The sequence below is a fragment of the Pseudoliparis swirei genome, chromosome 9 (genome assembly GCF_029220125.1).
Source record: "Pseudoliparis swirei isolate HS2019 ecotype Mariana Trench chromosome 9, NWPU_hadal_v1, whole genome shotgun sequence".
Classification (NCBI taxonomy): domain Eukaryota; kingdom Metazoa; phylum Chordata; class Actinopteri; order Perciformes; family Liparidae; genus Pseudoliparis; species Pseudoliparis swirei.
Genome location: NC_079396.1, coordinates 26,554,228 through 26,576,915, shown reverse-complemented (window position 1 = coordinate 26,576,915; position 22,688 = coordinate 26,554,228). Strand labels below are relative to the sequence as shown.

The 22,688-nt window shown below is 45.0% G+C and overlaps 2 protein-coding genes across 8 annotated transcripts; both read right to left on the bottom strand.

Moving 5' to 3' along the window:
• Positions 1-4,552: 4,552 nt before the first annotated feature.
• On the bottom strand, positions 4,553-8,159 carry mrgbp (MRG/MORF4L binding protein). Its single transcript, XM_056423755.1, has 5 exons — positions 7,956-8,159; positions 6,640-6,761; positions 6,475-6,556; positions 6,168-6,242; positions 4,553-6,085 (listed from the first exon to the last, which is right to left on the bottom strand). Exons 1-5 carry the CDS (start codon positions 8,095-8,097, stop codon positions 5,820-5,822), a joined length of 687 nt encoding a protein of 228 aa, XP_056279730.1. The 5' UTR covers positions 8,098-8,159; the 3' UTR covers positions 4,553-5,819.
• A 1,843-nt stretch (positions 8,160-10,002) lies between these two features.
• Positions 10,003-21,194, bottom strand: hm13 (histocompatibility (minor) 13). Of its 7 annotated transcripts, none has more exons than XR_008832909.1 (14): positions 20,882-21,193; positions 17,802-17,837; positions 17,175-17,273; positions 16,996-17,078; positions 16,059-16,147; positions 15,444-15,529; positions 15,054-15,179; positions 14,811-14,868; positions 14,348-14,468; positions 14,179-14,281; positions 12,494-12,579; positions 11,480-11,629; positions 10,959-11,205; positions 10,003-10,898 (listed from the first exon to the last, which is right to left on the bottom strand). XR_008832909.1 is itself a non-coding variant. In XM_056423743.1 (12 exons), the coding sequence occupies exons 1-12, from the start codon at positions 21,095-21,097 to the stop codon at positions 11,560-11,562; spliced, it is 1,173 nt and encodes a 390-aa protein (XP_056279718.1). In that variant the 5' UTR covers positions 21,098-21,193; the 3' UTR covers positions 11,222-11,559. The 7 variants fall into 7 exon arrangements, 3 of the variants coding, with proteins under 3 accessions (XP_056279718.1, XP_056279719.1, XP_056279720.1); XR_008832908.1 differs by having other exon boundaries at positions 10,003-10,958; positions 11,021-11,205; XR_008832907.1 differs by having other exon boundaries at positions 10,003-11,205.
• Between the last annotated feature and the right edge of the window lie 1,494 nt (positions 21,195-22,688).

Below are 22,688 nucleotides of genomic sequence, written 5' to 3'. Positions count from 1 at the left end.
TCACGCCGACCCGTCGCCCTGAAGTATTTTACTACCCAAGAGGAAAACGTCTTTCAAATATTGTGTAAGCAACAATGTAAATAATGTTATTTTTGATGTTGATGAATAAATATGTATTTGAAACATCGCCGTCGTGTTTGCTTTGTAAAACATCGAACTGTTTTCAGCTGCGCTCACATAAAAATGGTTTTCAAGGGTTTTCTACCCCTCCGCTAGTCTTCTAAGGCGATAACACAAAGTACCACTAGAACACTGGAGATGGGCCTCTACACACCTCTGTAGAGACTTCATGACACACCAGAGAATAGTCATCTACACATTAACTATGTAGAGAGAGTGTTTATGGTTCATGTAATGTCATCTTCATTGATAAAAACAGTGCTTTGAAAAATAAGGACATTTCTTTCTTTTTTTCTTATGTTATTATAAGATAAAAGACAATACATAGACATAACACCTAGAGGACGACAAAATATAATTACGTTGTTTTGTAAAACATCTAAAGTGGCGTTGGAGATCTTTTTATTTATTTTGTATTTTTTTATTATTATTAAAAGACAAGACAGACATAACACCTAGAGGATGACAAAACAGTGGACAAAACATCATAAAGTCAGAGTATTGATAAATGATGTGTGTGTGTGTGTGCATGTGTGTGTGAGCTTTTTTTAAATTTAAAGGAGCAAAATCCATCGATGAGGGCAGATGTATACAGTATATGGATATATATAATGTGCAAAAATATGTTTACAAAGTATTGTACCCCACTGTGAACATATATTTTTAAAACACATTCTAGAAATACAATTATCATGAGACATTTGCCTACCTTGTCAAGTTGACTGATTGACTGACGCTGTCTTCTGTCAGCTGTGGTTGTAGTTATCTCTTCTCCCAGTGTGTTTTTTTATTTGTGATGATAGTAAATCTTTAACTATTATTAACTGTCATGATAAATGATTGGTCAGCTCCGGACACACGGTTTGCCCTCTGGGGTCGAAGGCTTCTTCTCCATTTTACACAATTCCCTGAAATCCACCCTTTAAAAGCTTCTTGTATTTGATACGCACCCATGTGTTATGAATCAAAACATGCGGAACAATCTCAGCTCTCTATATAACGAGGCCCCATTGTCTTTAGGCACACTGGAAAGAGGTAATTTGGCCCTAAAGCTTAAACGTTGAATTTATTAAAATTCTTAGTCTTAGGTTCACAAAAGTAGTGGATAAAATAGTAGACTCATGTCACTAAAAGGTCGAGAACCAAATTGTGTCATACCGTTTTTTGGGCAGAAGAATTTTCTGTCACTGTCATCGAATGTGAGTGAGAAATGACTTCGTACTACAGATCAAGCTTCATGAGAAAAAAACATATAAAAACGATTTGATAACGAAAAACTGCTGTCAGGTGGGTAGGTCCTTCGTGATTTCCTGAGGTTGATTAGTTTAAAAAAAGAATTTTGACGGACACACGATTTTACAATTTACGTTGAAGGGCGGAGCTCGACACAAAGGTCACGCGGTCGAAGGCCGGGGTCAAATCGTCAAATAGTTACGTCCTAATTGGAAGAAAAAACTAAAACTAGACACTGATCCTTTTACTTCTGCCCACACAGCTCTCACACGAGGACAAACACGGCTCTGATGACCGGGGGGTCAAGTGACGCAGCGAAGCTAGAACAAATCCATGTTTAATTGTTTTAAAACACCCTAACTCACAGGTGTCAAACACAAGGCCCACGGGCCGAATTCGGCCCACCACATCAAAGGCCCTGACGGCTTGAAAGACACACGATCACCTTTTCTTAAAGAAATGTATGAAAAATATCCAGTGCTTTTATTTTGAAGGTTTGAAATTAAATGTATTTATGTTATATTGGAGAAATGTTCTTATGTGCAGTATTTCTACACTCGAATAAACAATGAAATGCAAATAGAGTTATTTAACAATATGTTGTAATAGTTACCTTCGCATTGAAAATGCGGAAGGTTATGTTTTGATCGCCGTGTATTTATTTATTTATTTGTATGCGTGTTACTCGCATAACTCAAAAAGTATTAAACCGAATCGCATGAAATTTGGTGGGATGATTGGTTATTATCCGGGGACCATTTGATTAGATGTTGGGATCGATCGGGTCAAAGGTCAAGGTCAAGGTCATGAGAAGGTCAACATCTTCTTGAATCGCATGAAATTTGGTGGGATGATTGGTTATTATCCGGGGACCATTTGATTAGATTTTGGGATCGATCGGGTTAAAGGTCAAGGTCAAGGTCATGAAAAGGTCAACATCTTCTTGAATCACATGAAATTTGGTGGGATGATTGGTTATTATCCGGGGACCATTTGATTAGATTTTGGGATTGATCGGGTCAAAGGTCAAGGTCAAGGTCATGAAAAGGTCAAAATCTTCTTTCTACCATAGAAATTGTTATCCAATTGGCATGCAACTAATGCCAAAATGTTCATAATTCAATGCCCAATCTTGTGATATGCGAAGGTATGCGCTCTACCGAGTGCCCGTTCTAGTTTATAGTGTTTCAGTTACACCGGCCCTTTAAGACGGCAGCCATGATGCTGATTTGGCCCACAGTGGAAATGAGTTTGACATCTTTCCCCTAACTCATTCCAAACCCGGTCTGGCAGCTTTATTATGGTCCCAAAACCCAGAAACCAACAACTGAACTCCGCTAGCAAACTTTGACATCTATTGGTAAAATAACTCCCGGTAATAGCGGCGAAGACGTTCGTGTCACGGCGCCGGCGGCACACGAGGTGAAAGACTCGAAACGGTTATCAAGCTCTGGAGCGAACTCCAGTAAACAATAAAACTGTACAAATGAACTCATCTGTGGACTGAAAGCCGGTAAGCCGAGATTCTGGCACCCAAAAACGAACCAAAGAAAAGTACTTTTTACTGGAGAAGGTCGAGCAGCGGGCGAACTACGGCCGACGCAACGAGACACGTGACGTTGACCCGAAACTGGCAGGGAGACGACCTCGTGAACTTTATATCAGTTGGATCCCGGCCACTCGGACCAGAGCGTTTCATTGTAGAGCGAGAAGACCGAGTTCTCACACAGCGTCCGGCTGCAGAGCGAAGGCCGAGGCGTGTGTTGATACGCTGAAGAGCAGGAACGGGTCAAAGTCCTGCGCAGTGCCACTGACCAGGGAGGAGGACCGAGCCGTGGGCTGGTTGTGTGTTTCTGAACCAGTCAGACATCAGACATATCATTCTCAAAACCCAGTTGTGAGGATTAGGAACCCTAACCCTAAACCCTAACCCTAAATACACAGACAGAAGAAGATATGAAGTATAAAGACACAAACAGAAGAAGAAGATATGTTTTGATGAACATGATATGATGATTGAATACTTTATTAAAGTAGTTAAATGATCTTTCCAAGTGGTTATTGTACAAGATGTAAAGATATTATACACAATGACATTTAGAAAAGAAAGAATATTTAGAGTTTGTCAATGAAGCAGGAGGACGGCGCCCCCCGGTGGCCTCATGGACTCACTGCAGCTGTACCTTCACAATAAAGGTCCACTGGGTGGCCTCATGGACCCACTGCAGCTGTACCTTCACAATAAAGGTCCACTGGGTGGCCTCATGGACTCACTGCAGCTGTACCTTCACAATAAAGGTCCACTGGGTGGCCTCATGGACTCACTGCAGCTGTACCTTCACAATAAAGGTCCACTGGGTGGCCTCATGGACTCACTGCAGCTGTACCTTCACAATAAAGGTCCACTGGGTGGCCTCATGGACCCACTGCATCTGTACCTTCACAATAAAGGTCCACTGGGTGGCCTCATGGACACACTGCATCTGTACCTTCACAATAAAGGTCCACTGGGTGGCCTCATGGACCCACTGCATCTGTACCTTCACAATAATGGTCCACTGGGTGGCCTCATGGACCCACTGCAGCTGTACCTTCACAATAAAGGTCCACTGGGTCGCCTCATGGACACACTGCATCTGTACCATCACAATAAAGGTCCACTGGGTCGCCTCATGGACATACTGCAGCTGTACCTTCACAATAAAGGTCCACTGGTTGGCCTCATGGACATACTGCAGCTGTACCTTCACAATAAAGGTCCACTGGGTGGCCTCATGGACACACTGCAGCTGTACCTTCACAATAAAGGTCCACTGGACAACATTTAACATTCATATCTGTTTTGTTAATAATTCTAATAAATGTAAAAAAACAAAAGGATCCTGAAGAACAGAAAGCCCGAGCGACTGAACCAATACAGAATAATATTCATTTAAGTTAATAATTACTTCCGATTGTCGAGTTTTATTTTGCACAAAAATTAGACCTATAATTAAATATTTTTTTTTAATAAACAGAAACAAAATGAAGCACAGAACATATATTTAAATAATAATTATTAATATTAATAACATTTTGCTTTGAGCTTATGTCCAGAATAACATTATTTCTTAATTGATTCTTTTGTAATATTTCGGATCTTTTCCTGTTTGTGGCAAATGTAAAAATCTTCTACTTATAAAAAAAATTTGAAAACAAGTTGAAAATAGTAAAAGTTCTTTATTTTAAATTCAACACAAGAAATATTCAGATCAACGTGTCCTCAAAGTTCTCACTACACAGAAGTTATTAATTATTGTTTTACGGTTATATATATATACATTAATGCAGAACCATTTAAATTACTGTACACATTTTAATGAGGAAATCAATCTTTTTAAATGTTCTGTTTTCAAAGTAGTGAAGTACAAAGTACATGAAGTACCTGGCTCTCAGTGTACTGCGCGAGGAAGGAGAGGAGGCGGATCCCAGTTCATCTTTAATGACGCAAACAGCCTCAAACACCAATAAATTAACACAAAAGGAAACTTTTATTTTTGCGGTCCGAAGGTGAAAGCCACCACTTCCTGTCGGCAGGAAAACTAGAATAAAACCCGAGGAAAAAAAACACAAATACTAAAAAGAAGGAAAAAAAACGTACAAAATCCATTCAGATGAAATAAAAAATAAAAACAGATTTATTGCATAAAATTTAACAAACGATAAAAACCTGTCGGGTGAAACGAAAAAGAAAAAAAACGACCTTCGACACAGAGGTCAAACCCCCGAATCACAAACACACGGGTTCAGGATTTCGCGCACTCAGGTGGGAGGAGTCACCCAGACGGGGGGGGGGGAGGGGTTAGATAAACGTCCTCAAGTGATGTCACTCGAGTCACTGGGCTTCCTCCACAGCCGCGAGGTCAGGCGTTGAGGGACTTTCACCACGGAGACCAGTTAGAGTCTGGGGGCGGAGCTTAAACCCTGTCAGAACCGGCAATGACCACCAGCCAATCAGCTGCCGGGATCTCGAGCCGTCGGTTGAATACGACCATAAAAGTAAAGAAAGTAGAGATGTAACGGAGAGTTATTGATCCCGATCATGTCGGATTGATCTAGAATCTCCAGAGGAGTTAAACGTGTTGGTGAGAAACTGTTAATATTGATCTTCAGTGATCAATAATTAATAACAGCATCTCTACCAACAAGCGTCGCACAAAACCTGGCCGCCGCGTTGCATTGTGGGTAATGGAGGCGTCTGGAGAACGAGTGGAATAAAAAAACCTCTGTGAGAAAAGTCTCGGAAAGGTCAAAACAACAACAGTCAAAGGAACCAATCACAGCACAGGCCAACATGAAGCTCCTCCCCCTCCAGCCAGGTGTCACATTACACGCAGGTTTGACTCCGTGAGGGCGGTTTCTTCTTCTTCACTTTTTTTTCTGTCACTGACTGCATATCCCTCTCTCTCTCTCTCTCCCTCTCTCTCTCAGGTGCGTCTCCTCTTGGCTCCTCCGGGACTCGCCGGGTTGGAGGACGACAGCAGCTTCTCAGCCGCTCGACTTCTCTTCCTCTTCTCTGCCTCCTTCCCTCCTCCTCCTCCCACCCCCGCCGCTCCTCCTCCTCCTCCTCCTCCTCCTCCTCCCCCTCCCCCCGCAGCTCCCCCTTCACTCGTTCCCTTGTCCTTGTCCCGCTCTCTCTCTTTGTCCCGACTGCTGCTCGTTCGCTCCGACATCTTCACTGACGAGTTGCTTCCTGGAGACGAACAGAAACAAAACCGTGTTCTGTGAACTTTTACCTTAAAATACGATTCATCGACTTCTGGATGAACACGCACCTTCTTCATGTGTCGCTGGAGGTTCTCTCTCCATCCTGAACTCCTCTTTGGTCTCCTCCTCCGAGCAAAGCTTCCCTAAACCAACAAGAGAAACGGACCTTCAGACTTCTATAGAACCAGAGGAGTCGCCCCCTGGTGGCCAGGAGAGAGAATGCAGCTTTAACACATGAAGCGTAGACTTCTATACAAAGAGAGGAGTCGCCCCCTGGTGGTCAGGAGAGAGAATGCAGCTTTAACACATGAAGCGTAGACTTCTATACAAAGAGAGGAGTCGCCCTCTGGTTGGATGACAGAGTTTGAGTCTCACCTTCTTTCACCTCCTGGATGATGTCATCAGGCAGAGAGAAGCTCTTCTCTGTGTTTGGAAACGGCAGGATCTCTGACTCGTGCTGCGTCACACACACACACACACATTCAGAGATGATGATCTGATGCCCAGTGTGTGTGTGTGTGTGTGTGTGTGTGTCCTCACCAGAGCCTGCATGTCGTACATGGTCCCCAGGTGGTCCCAGATGACGGAGGAGGAGACCTGCCGGCCGATGTTCTGGCTGAACTTGTCTCGGATGCAGATCATGTGGAAGTGGCGGTTCACTCCTGGAGAGAAGAGACGTTACACTCACCGACGTGATGCGTTCGAGGACCTCCCACGATGAGTTTTCAGGGCATCTGGAAGCAAATACTTTTTGCTTTTCTGCCCTGTTGGCAGGTTTTATGCCGCTACATTTTATTCTTTAAAATCTCTCCAGAAATAATCTGTTCACTTTCACACTTTTTTCCCCCCTGAAGGGTTATTTGGGAGTTTTTCCTGGTCCGATGTGAGGTTTTGGGGCAGGGATGTCTATGTGTACAGATTGTAAAGCACTCCGAGACAAATTTGTAATTTGTGAAATTGGGCTATACAAATAAACTGAATTGAATTGAATTGAATTTGAAGATATAATATGTTGGACATTTAGATCTAAATATTGTTTTATATATTATATTATCAAAGATTCTTATTTTATTCTGCACTAAAGACGTGTTCTGGTTCTCTACTTCTAGTCGGGATGGTTCTTTTCTAGAGAGCCAAACCTTTGCTTTGAAAATCCAGAGCACAGATATACATCGTTGCTTCATCCCGTCAGAGCTGCAAGAGACTCCTCACTTCTGCACATTTCCTCGTTTTAAGATGAATTCAAATGAAATTTGAAGTTAGTTTACGTTGTAATTGCAGCTTGAATGTTTGTTTACGTTGTTACATTGTTTACATTCATGTTAATTCACTAACTATTTTTTTTTTTTTATGATCAAAAACTGTGACTGCGAGACCAATACATAATACATTTAACACACAATATGCTCAATTTTGAGGTAATTGTCCTCTTGAGTATTTCTAATTTCTGCTACTTTATACTGAAGGTACATTTTGCACAATACTTTTACTTACTACTTAAAATAACATGTTTTACATAAGTACATTTAGCCGACAATAATTCCAATTTGATAGTTTTCGTACATTTAGCTACTTAAAGTACATTTAGCCGGCAATACTTTGACTTTGATAATTAAACTACATTCAAGTATCAATCAGTGGTACTTAAGGTTTATTTAACACAATAAACTTGTAATTCAGGACTTGAAGGTATTTGTACTTTTACTGAAGTAAAGCATCAGAGTACTTTGGCATTTCCTGTATTTTCTTCTTCAAACTACGTGACGTCACAGTAAACATTGCGGCCCCTGAGAGCGGCCGCGGGAGGTCCGCGCCCCCCAGCTTGAGCCGCTCGGGCCCGCTAGCCGCCTGCTTACCGACGGGCTTGTGTCCGATCATCGCGTGGAACAGACAGACCTCCACCTCGTGGCTCCAGACCACCGAGTCGTCCCCGGGGAGCAGGCCGGGGTCCGGGGGCTTCTCGTCGGGTTGGCTCAGCGTCACGTCTGCTTCCCCCATTCTTCAGAGCGAAAGGCTGGAGGAGAACAACAAGCAGGAGGGAGCTAGCTCCTGAGGACTGAAGAGGCTCCGCCCCCCGCCCCCACCGGAAACCGGAAGCACGAGGCCATACTTCCGGGGAGGCCTTTAGTGTATTTGTATTTCAAAATAAAAGATTCGTCGGCACAGAATGGAAATATGTCTGGACACTTCAGTTTGGCATCAACAAACATGTTATAAAAGTAAAATAAATATATATATATAGATACAGATACATAAATATGTATATATATGTACATTTAAATATGTATATATACACATACACATATATCTACATATGTAGATATATATATACATATATATATTTACATATATATAAACAAGTATATATATACTGTATATATAAATAGGCATACAATATACAGGACTGTCTCAGAAAATTAGAATATTGTGATGAAGTTCTTTATTTTCTGTAATGCAATTAAAAAAACAAAAATGTCATGCATTCTGGATTCATTACAAATCAACTGAAATATTGCAAGCCTTTTATTCTTTTAATATTGCTGATTATGGCTTACAGCTAAAGAAAACTCAAATATCCTATCTCTAAATATTAGAATATCATGAAAAAGTATACTAGTAGGGTATTAAACAAATCACTTGAATTGTCTAATTAACTCGAAACACCTGCAAGGGTTTCCTGAGCCTTGACAAACACTCAGCTGTTATAAATCTAATTTTTTACTTGGTCTGAGGAAATATTAAAATTTTATGAGATAGGATTTTAGAGTTTTCTTAAGCTGTAAGCCATAATCAGCAATATTAAAAGAATAAAAGGCTTGCAATATTTCAGTTGATTTGTAATGAATCCAGAATGCATGACATTTTTGTTTTTTTTATTGCATTACAGAAAATAAAGAACTTTCTCACAATATTCTAATTTTCTGAGACAGTCCTGTACATGTATCTATTCTACTGTATAAATATATACATATATATATATATAAGTGTATATATACATATGTGTATATATATACATGTATCTCCTGTATAAATATATACATATATATATATGTGTATATATACATGTATCTACTGTATAAATATATAAATGTGTGTATATATACATGTATCTACTGTATAAATATATACATGTATCTACTGTATAAATATATACATATATGTATGTACAATAAATATACAAACAAATGACTAAATTAGCAATGAAGATTTATTCAGAGTAAGTTGAGAATCTGTAAATTGACTAAAACTACTAAATAAATAAATATACTAAAGGATAAACAATGCATGGCCATCACTAATGTACACTGATATACTTCCGGTCTGTTTTCAGAATAAAAGTCTTCGGCGCCAACATCAGTCTGGAAACATAACTTTGGCACCAACACTCTTTATGTAATAAAGTATATATATATAGTATACAGATTAATACATAAATGTCCCATGAGAGACGAACATCTAATGGTGGGAGATCCGCATTTGCTAGAGGGAACAATTTCCGTTTTCAGAATAAAGGTCCATTATTAAAAAATCTGACATACAATGTAATTTAGTATTAAAATATTGAATCAATAAGTATGTTAGAATTTTATGTCGAGCACAGTGTGGATATTTAATATATTGTACATTTATTAAAACAGATTTTATTCAACATGTTTTAAGAGACCTACACTTTTTATACATTGATATTTTGAAGACAGTAAAGTTTTAAACCTAGTATCAACTTTCCATTGAAATGTGTCTTCAATAAATAAATAAAAATGTCAGGTCTGACTGAATAAAATATATTTCAAATATCAAGAACGTATTTTTAGGATTACGTCATATTTTAATTTAAATACAATATTCAGTTGCATGTGAGATTATAGTTTTATAGTCTCGATTCCACCGGAGAGAACACTGAAGGACAGCCAGGCACATTTTATTAAAAATGATGATACCACATATTTTCATATTTTACATTTAAATACAAAACGGTGCATCTCATAGTAAAGCAACAACATGAACAACAACGTTTAAATACGTCCAGTCGGAGGCCTTGAAAATGAACACGGGAGCGACATTTCATTTTCCAGACTTTTTCATTACTTCCCAAAAATGCCATTAAAAAAAAAACCTGTCAAATTAATATAAATGAGTATAAATTTAAAAACCATTACAACTTTTGCCTTTTGACCTTTTATTTGGAAGTTCAGCTGCAAAAAGAAAAAAGCATCTCCGCCCCTGACAGAGAAGTCCTGCTCGAGGAGAGCGTCTGGCGTCCAGCAGGACTTCAAAGCTATGACATCATTCAGCTGACAATACAAGGGAGAGGCTTTGAGGTGGAGCTCCCTCGCAGCCCATTGGACGAGAGGGGCCGTGGGGCACCGTCCCTCGCAGCCTCTCGACCAATACGATCCGAGGACTGGCTCCTCCTCCTTTTACTCGTTCCAGAGCGGAACGCCGGCCCCTTTGACTCGTAGACGACGGACGAGCCAATCATCATCGAGCAAACAAACACTGTGTACGACCAGAGATGAAGCCAGGGTGGGGGCGCATGACCAGGACCCCGAGAACCAGGTCTGGAAGCAGGGGATCGGATACCGGGGGGGGAGGTTAGAGGAGGAGGATCAGATATCTGGGGGGTTTCGAGGAGGAGGATCAGATACCTGGGGGGGTTAGAGGAGGAGGATCAGATACCTGGGGGTTTAGAGGAGGAGGATCAGATACCTGGGGGGGTTAGAGGAGGAGGATCAGATACCTGGGGGTTTAGAGGAGGAGGATCAGATATCTGGGGGGTTTAGAGGAGGAGGATCAGATACCTGGGGGTTTAGAGGAGGAGGATCAGATACCTGGGGGTTTAGAGGAGGAGGATCAGATACCTGGGGGGTTTAGAGGAGGAGGATCAGATATCTGGGGGGTTTCGAGGAGGAGGATCAGATACCTGGGGGTTTAGAGGAGGAGGATCAGATATCTGGGGGGTTTAGAGGAGGAGGATCAGATATCTGGGGGGTTTAGAGGAGGAGGATCAGATATCTGGGGGGTTTCGAGGAGGAGGATCAGATATCTGGGGGGTTTAGAGGAGGAGGATCAGATATCTGGGGGGTTTCGAGGAGGAGGATCAGATACCTGGGGGGTTAGAGGAGGAGGATCAGATACCTGGGGGGGTTAGAGGAGGAGGATCAGATATCTGGGGGGGGTTAGAGGAGGAGGATCAGATACCTGGGGGGTTTAGAGGAGGAGGATCAGATACCTGGGGGTTTAGAGGAGGAGGATCAGATACCTGGGGGTTTAGAGGAGGAGGATCAGATACCTGGGGGTTTAGAGGAGGAGGATCAGATACCTGGGGGTTTAGAGGAGGAGGATCAGATACCTGGGGGTTTAGAGGAGGAGGATCAGATACCTGGGGGGGTTAGAGGAGGTGGATCAGTGAAATATGGTGGCAGCAGGCTCAGTGGAACGTATTTGGGGGAGCGGTGGATGCTATTGGTCCTTCTTCTCCGTTTCTGACTCCTCCTTCACCTCCGTGTCCTCAGGAGGAGTCTCCTCGTACCTGGAGAGGAGGAGGAGGAGGAGAGGAGAAGGAGGAGGAACACAGACCCCATCAGGTCAGAGTCTTCATCATTCTAACCGTCTCCGATCACATGAACACGGTGGATATGAAGACCTTCATCCTTCAGGACGGATTCAGACACATTCGCTACATTTGAGTGCGTTGATACATAAACACTGCGGCAATTTCAAAATAAGAGCCCGATGGAAGACATTTATTGTGAAACGTTGGCAGGAAGGAGAATGTGTCATCATCCAGCGGAGGTGTGAATGTCACCGGGCTGATTACCTGCCCAGGTGAGAAAGGAGGGGGGTATAGAGAGAGGGGCGGGGCCTCTACAGGGAGGTGGGCTGTGAACGTCGGTGACGGGGGGAGGAGCCTGTTGCCATGGAGCCAGCCAGGCTGGCGGGAGAGCCGCTGACGGTCGGGAAAGAAGTGAGCCGAGGAGAACCGGGGAGGAGCTCCTCTGATGACTCATAGCTAACCACGGGGGGGGGGGGGGGGGAGAGAGAAAGAGAGAAAGAGAATAAGCTTGTTTCTTAAACTCTAAAGTTTAAAGCTACTAAGGACAGGTGGAGGAGGACAGGTAGAGGAGGACAGGTGGAGGAGGACAGGTAGAGGAGGACAGGTGGAGGAGGACAGGTGATGGAGGACAGGTAGAGGAGGACAGGTGGAGGAGGACAGACAGACGGTCTGGACTCATAATCCCAGAAGAGTTTTGGTAAAGGGTTTCTGGTTCTTGAGGAAGGCATTTAGCTTTTGTCCTTTTCTGAGCTGTTTATTCTGCCGTCCAATCACAGAGCAGAAAGAACAAACCATGTGATCCCTAAACCGACCAACCGGCGGGGAGCTTCAGTGACTCACCTGAACATCTCTGTGAGTTCTCCTTTGATCAGAGCCACGACCACGGGGAAGCCCACGCAGGCCGGGACCAGGTAGAGGAGAGCCGGCTGCAGGGAGACAGGCAGGGAGAGAGAGAGACAGGCAGGGAGAGAGAGAAGGACACAGGCAGGGAGAGAGAGGGAGACAGGCAGGGAGAGAGAGAGGGAGACAGACAGGCAGGGAGAGAGAGAGACAGACAGGCAGGGAGAGAGAGGGAGACAGACAGGCAGGGAGAGAGAGGAGACAGACAGGCAGGGAGAGAGAGAGACAGACAGGCAGGGAGAGAGAGGGAGAGAGAGGGAGACAGACAGGCAGGGAGAGAGAGAGGGAGACAGACAGGCAGGGAGAGAGAGAGACAGACAGGCAGGGAGAGAGAGAGGGAGACAGGCAGGGGGAGAGAGAGGGAGACAGACAGGCAGGGAGAGAGAGAGGAGACAGACAGGCAGGGAGAGAGGGAGACAGACAGGCAGGGAGAGAGGGAGACAGACAGGCAGGGAGAGAGAGAGGGAGACAGGCAGGGGAGAGAGAGGGAGACAGACAGGCAGGAGAGAGAGAGGGAGACAGGCAGGGGAGAGAGAGGGAGACAGACAGGCAGGGAGAGAGGGAGACAGACAGGCAGGGAGAGAGAGAGGGAGACAGGCAGGCAGGGAGAGAGGGAGACAGACAGGCAGGGAGAGAGGGAGACAGACAGGCAGGCAGGGAGAGAGGGAGACAGACAGGCAGGGAGAGAGAGGGAGACAGACAGGCAGGAGGAGAGGAGACAGACAGGCAGGGAGAGAGAGGAGACAGGCAGGCAGGAGAGAGGAGACAGACAGGCAGGCAGGAGAGAGGGAGACAGACAGGCAGAGACAGACAGGAGACAGGCAGGGAGAGAGAGGAGACAGACAGGCAGGAGAGGGAGACAGACAGGCAGGGAGAGAGAGAGGGAGACAGGCAGGCAGGGAGAGAGGGAGACAGGCAGGGAGAGAGAGAGAGAGACAGGCAGGCAGGGAGAGAGGGAGACAGGCAGGGAGAGAGAGAGAGACAGGCAGGGAGAGAGAGGGAGACAGACAGGCAGGGAGAGAGAGGGAGACAGACAGGCAGGGAGAGAGAGGGAGGGAGACAGGCAGGGAGAGAGAGAGAGAGACAGGCAGACAGGCAGGGAGAGAGAGAGAGAGACAGGCAGGCAGGGAGAGAGAGAGAGGAGACAGGCAGGGAGAGAGAGAGGGAGACAGGCAGGGGGAGAGAGAGGGAGACAGGCAGGCAGGGAGAGAGAGAGGGAGACAGGCAGGGAGAGAGAGAGGAGACAGGCAGGTCAATTGTAAAAGTGTAAATAGCTCAATATTTACAGATCGTATTTGTTGGATATTTAGATTATATTGTTTGCCAATATTGTAAAATAGTCATAATAAGTTCAACTTCTAGTCACGATGCTTCGGTTTCCAGAGAGGAGCAGGACCTTTATTTTGAAAATCAATACAGAGAGAGCGACGGAAACGCCCCGAGTCTGCTTTAGGAGATCGTTGACCCCTTGGGCCCGTACCCATGCGTGACCTCTGACCCCTTGGGCCCGTACGTGACCTCTGAGCCCTTGGGCCCGTACCCATGCGTGACCTCTGACCCCTTGGGCCCGTACGTGACCTCTGAGCCCGTACGCATGCGTGACCTCTGACCCCTTCGGCCCGTACCTGTGCGTGCTTGAAGGTGTGCATGACGAAGATGGTGAGGCCCAGTCCGAAGATGTATGCCAGGAAACTGGTGTAGAAATACGTCCGGCTGTTCTTCTTCAGGCTGGAGGAAGAGGAAGAGTTAAACCTCAGATCTAGCTTGAGGAGGAGGAGGAAGAGGAGGAGTTACCTGACATCGAAGCGCAGCAGCAGGGCGATGAAGATGCCCGGGATGACAATGTCCCCCAGACCAAGCATGGCAAAGTTACTGGCTCCAAATCCGCTCTCCAACAAGTCCTGAGGAAACACCACTGAGGAGAGAGGAGACAGGATGAGAGAGGAGACAGGAGACAAGAGAGAGGAGACAGGATGAGAGAAGAGAGAGGAGACAGAAGAGTAGACAGGAGGAGAGAGGAGACAGGATGAGAGAAGAGAGAGGAGACAGAAGAGGAGACAGGATGAGAGAAGAGAGGAGAGAAGACAAAGGAGACAGGAGGAGAGAAGACAGAGGAGACAGGAGACAGGAGGAGAGAAGAGGAGAGAGGATGAGAGAAGAGAGAAGAGAGAGAAGACAGGAGACAGGAGAGAGGAGAGGAGACAGTCACCACGGCTCCCCCAGATCTCTGTCAGAAGCAGAAACGCGGCAGACTTACATTTGATTGGTGCCTCGAAGGAGCGGGCGACCGTAACCATGACGTTGGTGCCAAACACCTGCAGAGAACAGACGTTACGGTGCGTTCAGGTGCTGCTGGGTTATTATACCATCTTTTAAAGATATATATTTTTTAATACTTAGTCAAATCCTTGATGTTTTAGCCACAAGCGTTTTTAATTAGATTTGAAATAATGTTAAACTAACTCCGTAAAATAGCTTCACACTAAAGAATCCATCTCACCCAGAAGACGTCGTAGACAAACAGCCCCCCCAGCAGGATGCAGCCGGTATTGACGTTGTTCAGGTGGAGCAGCTCCACGCCGTTCAGAGCGAACGCCAAACCGAACAGGTTGTTGGCTATCCAGTGCTGTGATGTCATAACACAGGCAGGTTATTGGCTCTCAGTGCTGTGATGTCATAACACAGGCAGGTTATTGGCTCTCAGTGCTGTGATGTCATAACACAGGCAGGTTATTGGCTCTCAGTGCTGTGATGTCATAACACAGGCAGGTTATTGCTTTTTTAACGTATTTGATGTAAGAAAAACTAAAAAATGCCATCAGCTGTCTGTGAAATCACAGACGTCAACAACAACAAAAGCTAACAACAACAACAGCTGGTGGTCAGTTACCTTCTTGAGCAGGTACCAGACTCCCACCACGGCGCCGATGACCAGACACAACAGGTTCTTGGTGTCAAACTCATAGTTCACTATTTCTGCAGAAAGACGGAGGGATGCATTTTGTGAATGGAAATACAAATAAATATATATTTCATCCAGAGCAACAGAAACCTAGTTTCAACACTCAGCGCCACAAACAAAAGACAATGAAGTCTGTTAAATACAGACAAATAAATGCTCAACTATCTGCACAGAGTGACATTTCACACTTTAACCACCAAGTGAAGACTTCCTGGACGACTCCACTTCCTTCCTTTAAGAACCATATCCAACAGCATCTGTACGTTCACAGAAGAGATGTTGACTGACATTGCGGCAAATATGGTTAACGTCACCGCTCAATGCATCATTTAGTTGTAATAAAATGCATGAGAGACATGCACATGACCCTTTAACAGCAGGCTTGTTGTAACGGACTCTAATGTGTCTGTTTATCATTTTTTATTGCACTTTTTTTTCTTCTTTTCTTCTTCTTGTTGTTCTTGGCAACAAACCATTGGATTCCGATTGGCCAGTCAGCGATTACGGCTAATCAGCTGACAGAAGATAAACGGGGTTTCTCACCTTCTTTGTTGTCGTCGGAGCCCTGAGTGAAGAGCAGCTGGTACTGCTTGTTAGAGAAAGACGCCGGAAAGATTCTGGACATCAGAGGACTGAGAGACAGAAACAAGAGCCACACGTTAACCCCCCACTCAAAGAAATACCATGCTGTCACGTTACTACCCGAGTCACGGTACGATATCACCCAATACCCAAGTCACGGTACGAAATCACCCAATACCCGAGTCACGGTACGAAATCACCCAATACACGAGTCACGGTACGAAATCACCCAATACCCGAGTCACGGTACGAAATCACCCAATACCCGAGTCACGGTACGAAATCACCCAATACCCGAGTCACGGTACGAAATCACCCAATACCCGAGTCACGGTACGAAATCACCCAATACCCGAGTCACGGTACGATATTACCACAGTACCCGAGTCACGGTACAATATCACCCAATACCCGAGTCACGGTACGAAATCACCCAATACCCGAGTCACGGTACGATATTACCACAGTACCCGAGTCACGGTACAATATCACCCAATACCAGAGTCACGGTACGATATTACCCAAAACCCAAGTCACGGTACGATTTGACCACGATACGATATTACCACGATACCCGAGTCACGTTACGATATTACCACGATACGATGTAACCACGATACCCAAGACACGGTACTATATTACCACGATACCCGAGTCACGGTACGATATTACCACGATAGCCGAGTCACGGTACTTGATTACCACGATACCAGAGTCGCAGTACGATATTACCACGATACGATATTACCACGATACCCCGGTCACGGTACGATATTACCACAATACCCGAGTCACGTTACGATATTACCACAATACGATATTACCACGATACCCAAGTCACGGTACGATATTAACATCAGAACCAAGTCATTTCTCCATTGTCAGTGTGTTATTTTACCTCAAGGTGTGAGCCAGAGCGAGGACTCCCAGGCCGAAGAAGTAGACAGACAGCAGCATGTTGATGTACTCTTGTGAGAATACCTGCGTCAGAACACACGTTACTCTTGAGTGTTGGACAGATTTGTTCAACACCTACATGCGGCCCCTGGAGGAGGAATGAGGAAACCCTGTTGTTACCTTGAAGAAGAGGTAGAGCCCAAACAGAGTGCAGCTGGCGATGATGGGAAACCTCGCTGCGTCTCGACTGGTGATCGTTTCAGGCATTTCTGATGCATTCTGGGAGAAAAAAACACAAAAAACATACAAACTCTACAGTCAGTTAAACCAAACAAACACAGGAGATATGCTTCATGTGGTGAAGTTGCATTCTCTCTCCGGACCACCAGGGGGCGTCTCCTCTGGTTGTATAGAAGTCTATGCTTCATGTGTTGAAGCTACAGTCTCTCTTCTGACAACTTTTATTGAAGCATTTAGTTAAACGTTTAGTCAGCTCCTCCTATATTCTACTTATTTCTCTCTCATCATATATATATATATATATATATATATGATATTAATGTTATTATCAAAAACACAAGGGCGTTAGATGTTCAGACGTCTGTGGGATGTCCTCAACAAGTATAAAGCAGAACTAGTGGTTAGTTCTTCGAGGTGGATGAAGGAAATGATAACCGTTTCCACGGAGCAAAGCCAGAGATAAGCCCCGCCCCCTCTCAGACACGAAAAGCCACAAATAGTGAAGCGAGTAAACTCAGGCGAGTGTGAACGCAGCATTAGTGCTCTGAACAAGCGGCTCATACTCACTCTGAACCCAGAATCGTAATCATTTCCTCCGACCTCCTACAGACAGACAGGATTGAGGGACAGACAGGTGTATGCAGACAGACAGGGAGAGAGAGGAGAGGTCAGATCAGCAGAAAAGGGACAGACAGGTGTATGCAGACAGACAGGAAGGAGGGACAGACGGGTGTATGCAGACAGACAGGAAGGAGGGACAGACAGGTGTATGCAGACAGGATGGAGGGACAGACAGGTGTATGCAGACAGGATGGAGGGACAGACGGGTGTATGCAGACAGACAGGATGGAGGGACAGACGGGTGTATGCAGACAGACAGGATGGAGGGACAGACAGGTGTATGCAGACAGGATGGAGGGACAGACGGGTGTATGCAGACAGACAGGAAGGAGGGACAGACAGGTGTATGCAGACAGGATGGAGGGACAGACGGGTGTATGCAGACAGACAGGATGGAGGGACAGACGGGTGTATGCAGACAGGATGGAGGGACAGACGGGTGTATGCAGACAGACAGGATGGAGGGACAGACGGGTGGATGCAGACAGGTACAATTAACAGGAAGTAAAACAAGTCGTCATTGAAACGGTTGAAATTATTTAAAGTGTCATTCGATCTCGTTTTAAAGATGGCCGACAGACGAGAGGGAGGGGGGGGGGGGGAAAGGATGAAGAGAAGGAGAGAGGAGGAGGATGAGGAGGAGGGCTCACTCTGCTGCTGTTTACGGGGACCAGCTTCAAGTTCTGCATCTGTCATATTACACACTTTGTTTAAAGACTACGAATATATATAAAAGGGAACAAGAACTAGACCGAGGTCGAAAGAGGACCAGGACTACACTGAGGTCTCTAGAGGACCAGGACTACACTGAGGTCTATAGAGGACCAGGACTACACTGAGGTCTCTAGAGGACCAGGACTACACTGAGGTCTCTAGAGGACCAGGACTACACTGAGGTCTATAGAGGACCAGGACTACACTGAGGTCTCTAGAGGACCAGGACTACACTGAGGTCTGTAGAGGATCGGGACTACACTGAGGTCTCTAGAGGACCAGGACTACACTGAGGTCTATAGAGGATCGGGACTACACTGAGGTCTATAGAGGACCAGGACTACACTGAGGTCTATAAAGGACCGGGACTACACTGAGGTCTATAGAGGACCAGGACTACACTGAGGTCTCTAGAGGACCAGGACTACACTGAGGTCTCTAGAGGACCAGGACTACACTGAGGTCTCTAGAGGACCAGGACTACACTGAGGTCTATAGAGGATCGGGACTACACTGAGGTCTCTAGAGGACCAGGACTACACTGAGGTCTATAGAGGACCAGGACTACACTGAGGTCTGTAGAGGATCGGGACTACACTGAGGTCTATAGAGGACCAGGACTACACTGAGGTCTATAAAGGACCGGGACTACACTGAGGTCTACAGAGGACCAGGACTACACTGAGGTCTCTAGAGGACCAGGACTACACTGAGGTCTATAGAGGACCAGGACTACACTGAGGTCTCTAGAGGACCAGGACTACACTGAGGTCTATAGAGGACCAGGACTACACTGAGGTCTCTAGAGGACCAGGACTACACTGAGGTCTATAGAGGACCGGGACTACACTGAGGTCTACAGAGGACCAGGACTACACTGAGGTCTCTAGAGGACCAGGACTACACTGAGGTCTCTAGAGGACCAGGACTACACTGAGGTCTATAGAGGACCAGGACTACACTGAGGTCTATAGAGGACCAGGACTACACTGAGGTCTGTAGAGGATCGGGACTACACTGAGGTCTATAGAGGACCAGGACTACACTGAGGTCTATAGAGGACCAGGACTACACTGAGGTCTATAGAGGACCAGGACTACACTGAGGTCTGTAGAGGATCGGGACTACACTGAGGTCTATAGAGGACCAGGACTACACTGAGGTCTATAGAGGACCAGGACTACACTGAGGTCTATAGAGGACCAGGACTACACTGAGGTCTATAAAGGACCGGGACCAGGACTACACTGAGGTCTCTAGAGGACCAGGACTACACTGAGGTCTATAGAGGACCAGGACTACACTGAGGTCTCTAGAGGACCAGGACTACACTGAGGTCTATAGAGGACCAGAACCAGGTAGAAGTTGCTCCTGGTAACTTGAGTCTTTCACTTAAAATAGTATTTAGTATACAAATATAACATTACATTACATTACATGTCATTTAGCTGACGCTTTTATCCAAAGCGTCTTACAACTTACAATCCTGTTACATTCATTCACCGTAGAGAAGCTACAGGGAGCAATTCAGGGTTAAGTGTCTTGCTCAAGGACACATCGACTAGGGCGGGGATTGAACCTCCAACCCCCTGATTGAAAGACGGACCTGCTACCCACTGACCCACAGTCGCCCCAATAATAAACAAATCAAGAGAACGTGAATATGAAGTAAAATGACTAAATACACGCCGTTACTCTCCAAGCTGCAGACCGGATGTGGGAGGTTTTTAACTGTTACCGTAAACGTCCACTGCGCATGCTCAGAGAGAAAAAAAACCCCAAAAGAGTGCAAATAAGTGCCCTCTGGTACACTTCACTCATGTACACACACACAAATATATATATATATTAGTGTGTGTGTACATGAGTGATATATATATATATACTCAAATATATATATATATATAATTATATATTATTTATATATATACACACTAATATATAAGTGTGTATATTTATAAATAATAATAATAATAATAAATAAACAAATTGCATGTTTGTTTGCTCTGCCAGGTAAACAGTGTGGCAACTGGTACTTTTGTAGTTCGACTATGTTGAGGAAATGTTACTTCCTGTATTCTTGTTGTTCTTAGTTTGTACTCTAGGTTGAAATGCACTTATTGTAAGTCGCTTTGGATAAAAGCGTCTGCTAAATGACATGTAATGTAATGTAACAGGTAAACAATCACCCGGGTAAACACCTGGGTGATTGTTTACCTGTTGCCACACTGTTGGCCATCCATCGGCTCTTTAGGACTCGCGCCGCCGCGTCGCGGAGCTCGTTTCCCGGGGAGGACGTACACGTCACCCACCTTCGACTTGGAGCAGTGGACGGACCGCAGGGCCCCGAAGAAGATGGGCAGCAGCGCCATGAGCACCAGGCTGCCGTACGCCAGCGCCGTGCCCTCCGCGCTCGCCACGAACTTCACGGTGGCGTTCAGCGCCTCCTCGGTGGCGTTCAGGGCGTCCAGGACGGCGGCGGCGGCGGCCTCCGGGTCCGGGACCGGGACTTGATCCGTGTCAGCCATGGTTCCTCTTCAGAGACCGGGCTTCGTTTGCAAACGCGGGTGGAGGTGCAGGTGGAGGTGGGGTGGGGTCGTTATTCAACGCAGCCGCTGCAGGAAGGCCACGTTTCCTAAAACATCGAGCAGAGAGGAGGCGGAGCGGAGGAGGGGGAGGAGGACTCACTCTGCCGCTGTTCTCCGGGACCGCGTCATAGGAGGCGCTTTGTTGTGGAAAATCATTCATCTTAATTAATATATTATAAATATAATTAATTATAAGGGTGTGGGAGGTTTTTAACTGTTAACTTAAACGTCCACCTCGCATGTTCAGAGAGAATAAAAGACTACAAGTGCAAATAAGTCCCCTCTGGTACACGTCACTCATTTACACGCACAAACACACATACGATATATATATATACAAATATATATATACATATATATATGTACATAATATGTATATGTAATATATATATTATATTATATATTGAACAAATTGCATTTCTTGGATTTCTTGCATTACTTGGTCCATTAAATGTCAGAAAACACTTTAAAAAGAAACACAATTTCCCAAAAGCAAACAAAAGACAAAAAAACAGTGAATCAACTTTTTTCTGTCGTATGTTACTACATATCTGAATCTAAAGATCACTTGTGTCCGGAACAGTTTGTTTGGGTGACGTGTGAAATATCCTCTCAAGAATAGACGATCTTTGCAGTGAGGAAACACCGTGTTCTGCGACACATCGCCGCAGCAGCGCCGCCAGGTGGACAGGAGGCTGATATATATATATACAGGACTGTCTCAGAAAATTAGAATATTGTGATAAAGTTCTTTATTTTCTGTAATGCAATTAAAAAAACAAAAATGTCATGCATTCTGGATTCATTACAAATCAACTGAAATATTGCAAGCCTTTTATTCTTTTAATATTGCTGATTATGGCTTACAGCTTAAGAAAACTCAAATAACCTATCTCTAAATATTAGAATATCATGAAAAAGTATACTAGTAGGGTATTAAACAAATCACTTGAATCGTCTAATTAACTCGAAACACCTGCAAGGGTTTCCTGAGCCTTGAAAAACACTCAGCTTGGTTCAGTAAACTAAATCACAAGTATGGGGAAGACTGCTGATCTGACTGCTGTCCAGAGGACCATCATTGACACCCTCCATTAGGAGGGTAAGACACAAAAAGAGAGGCGCAAAATCCAAGTTGCTTGAAATCCAGTGTGAAGTTCCCACAGTCAGTGATGGTTTGGGGAGCCATGTCAGCTGCTGGTGTTGGTCCACTGTGTTTCATCAAGTCCAGAGTAAATGCAGCTGTGTACGAAGAGATTTTAGAGCACTACATGCTTCCGTCTGCTGAAAAGCTCTATGGAGATGAGGATTTCATTTTCCAGCATGATCTGGCACCTGCCCACAGTGCCAAAACCACCAGTAACTGGTGTACTGACCATGGCATTACTGTCCTCGATTGGCCTGCCAATTCCCTGACCTGAACCCCATAGAGAATTTGTGGGGTATTATGAAGAAGAAGCTGAAAGACACCAGACCCAACAATGCAAATGAGCTAAAGGCCGCTATTGAAGCATCCTGGGCATCCATAAAC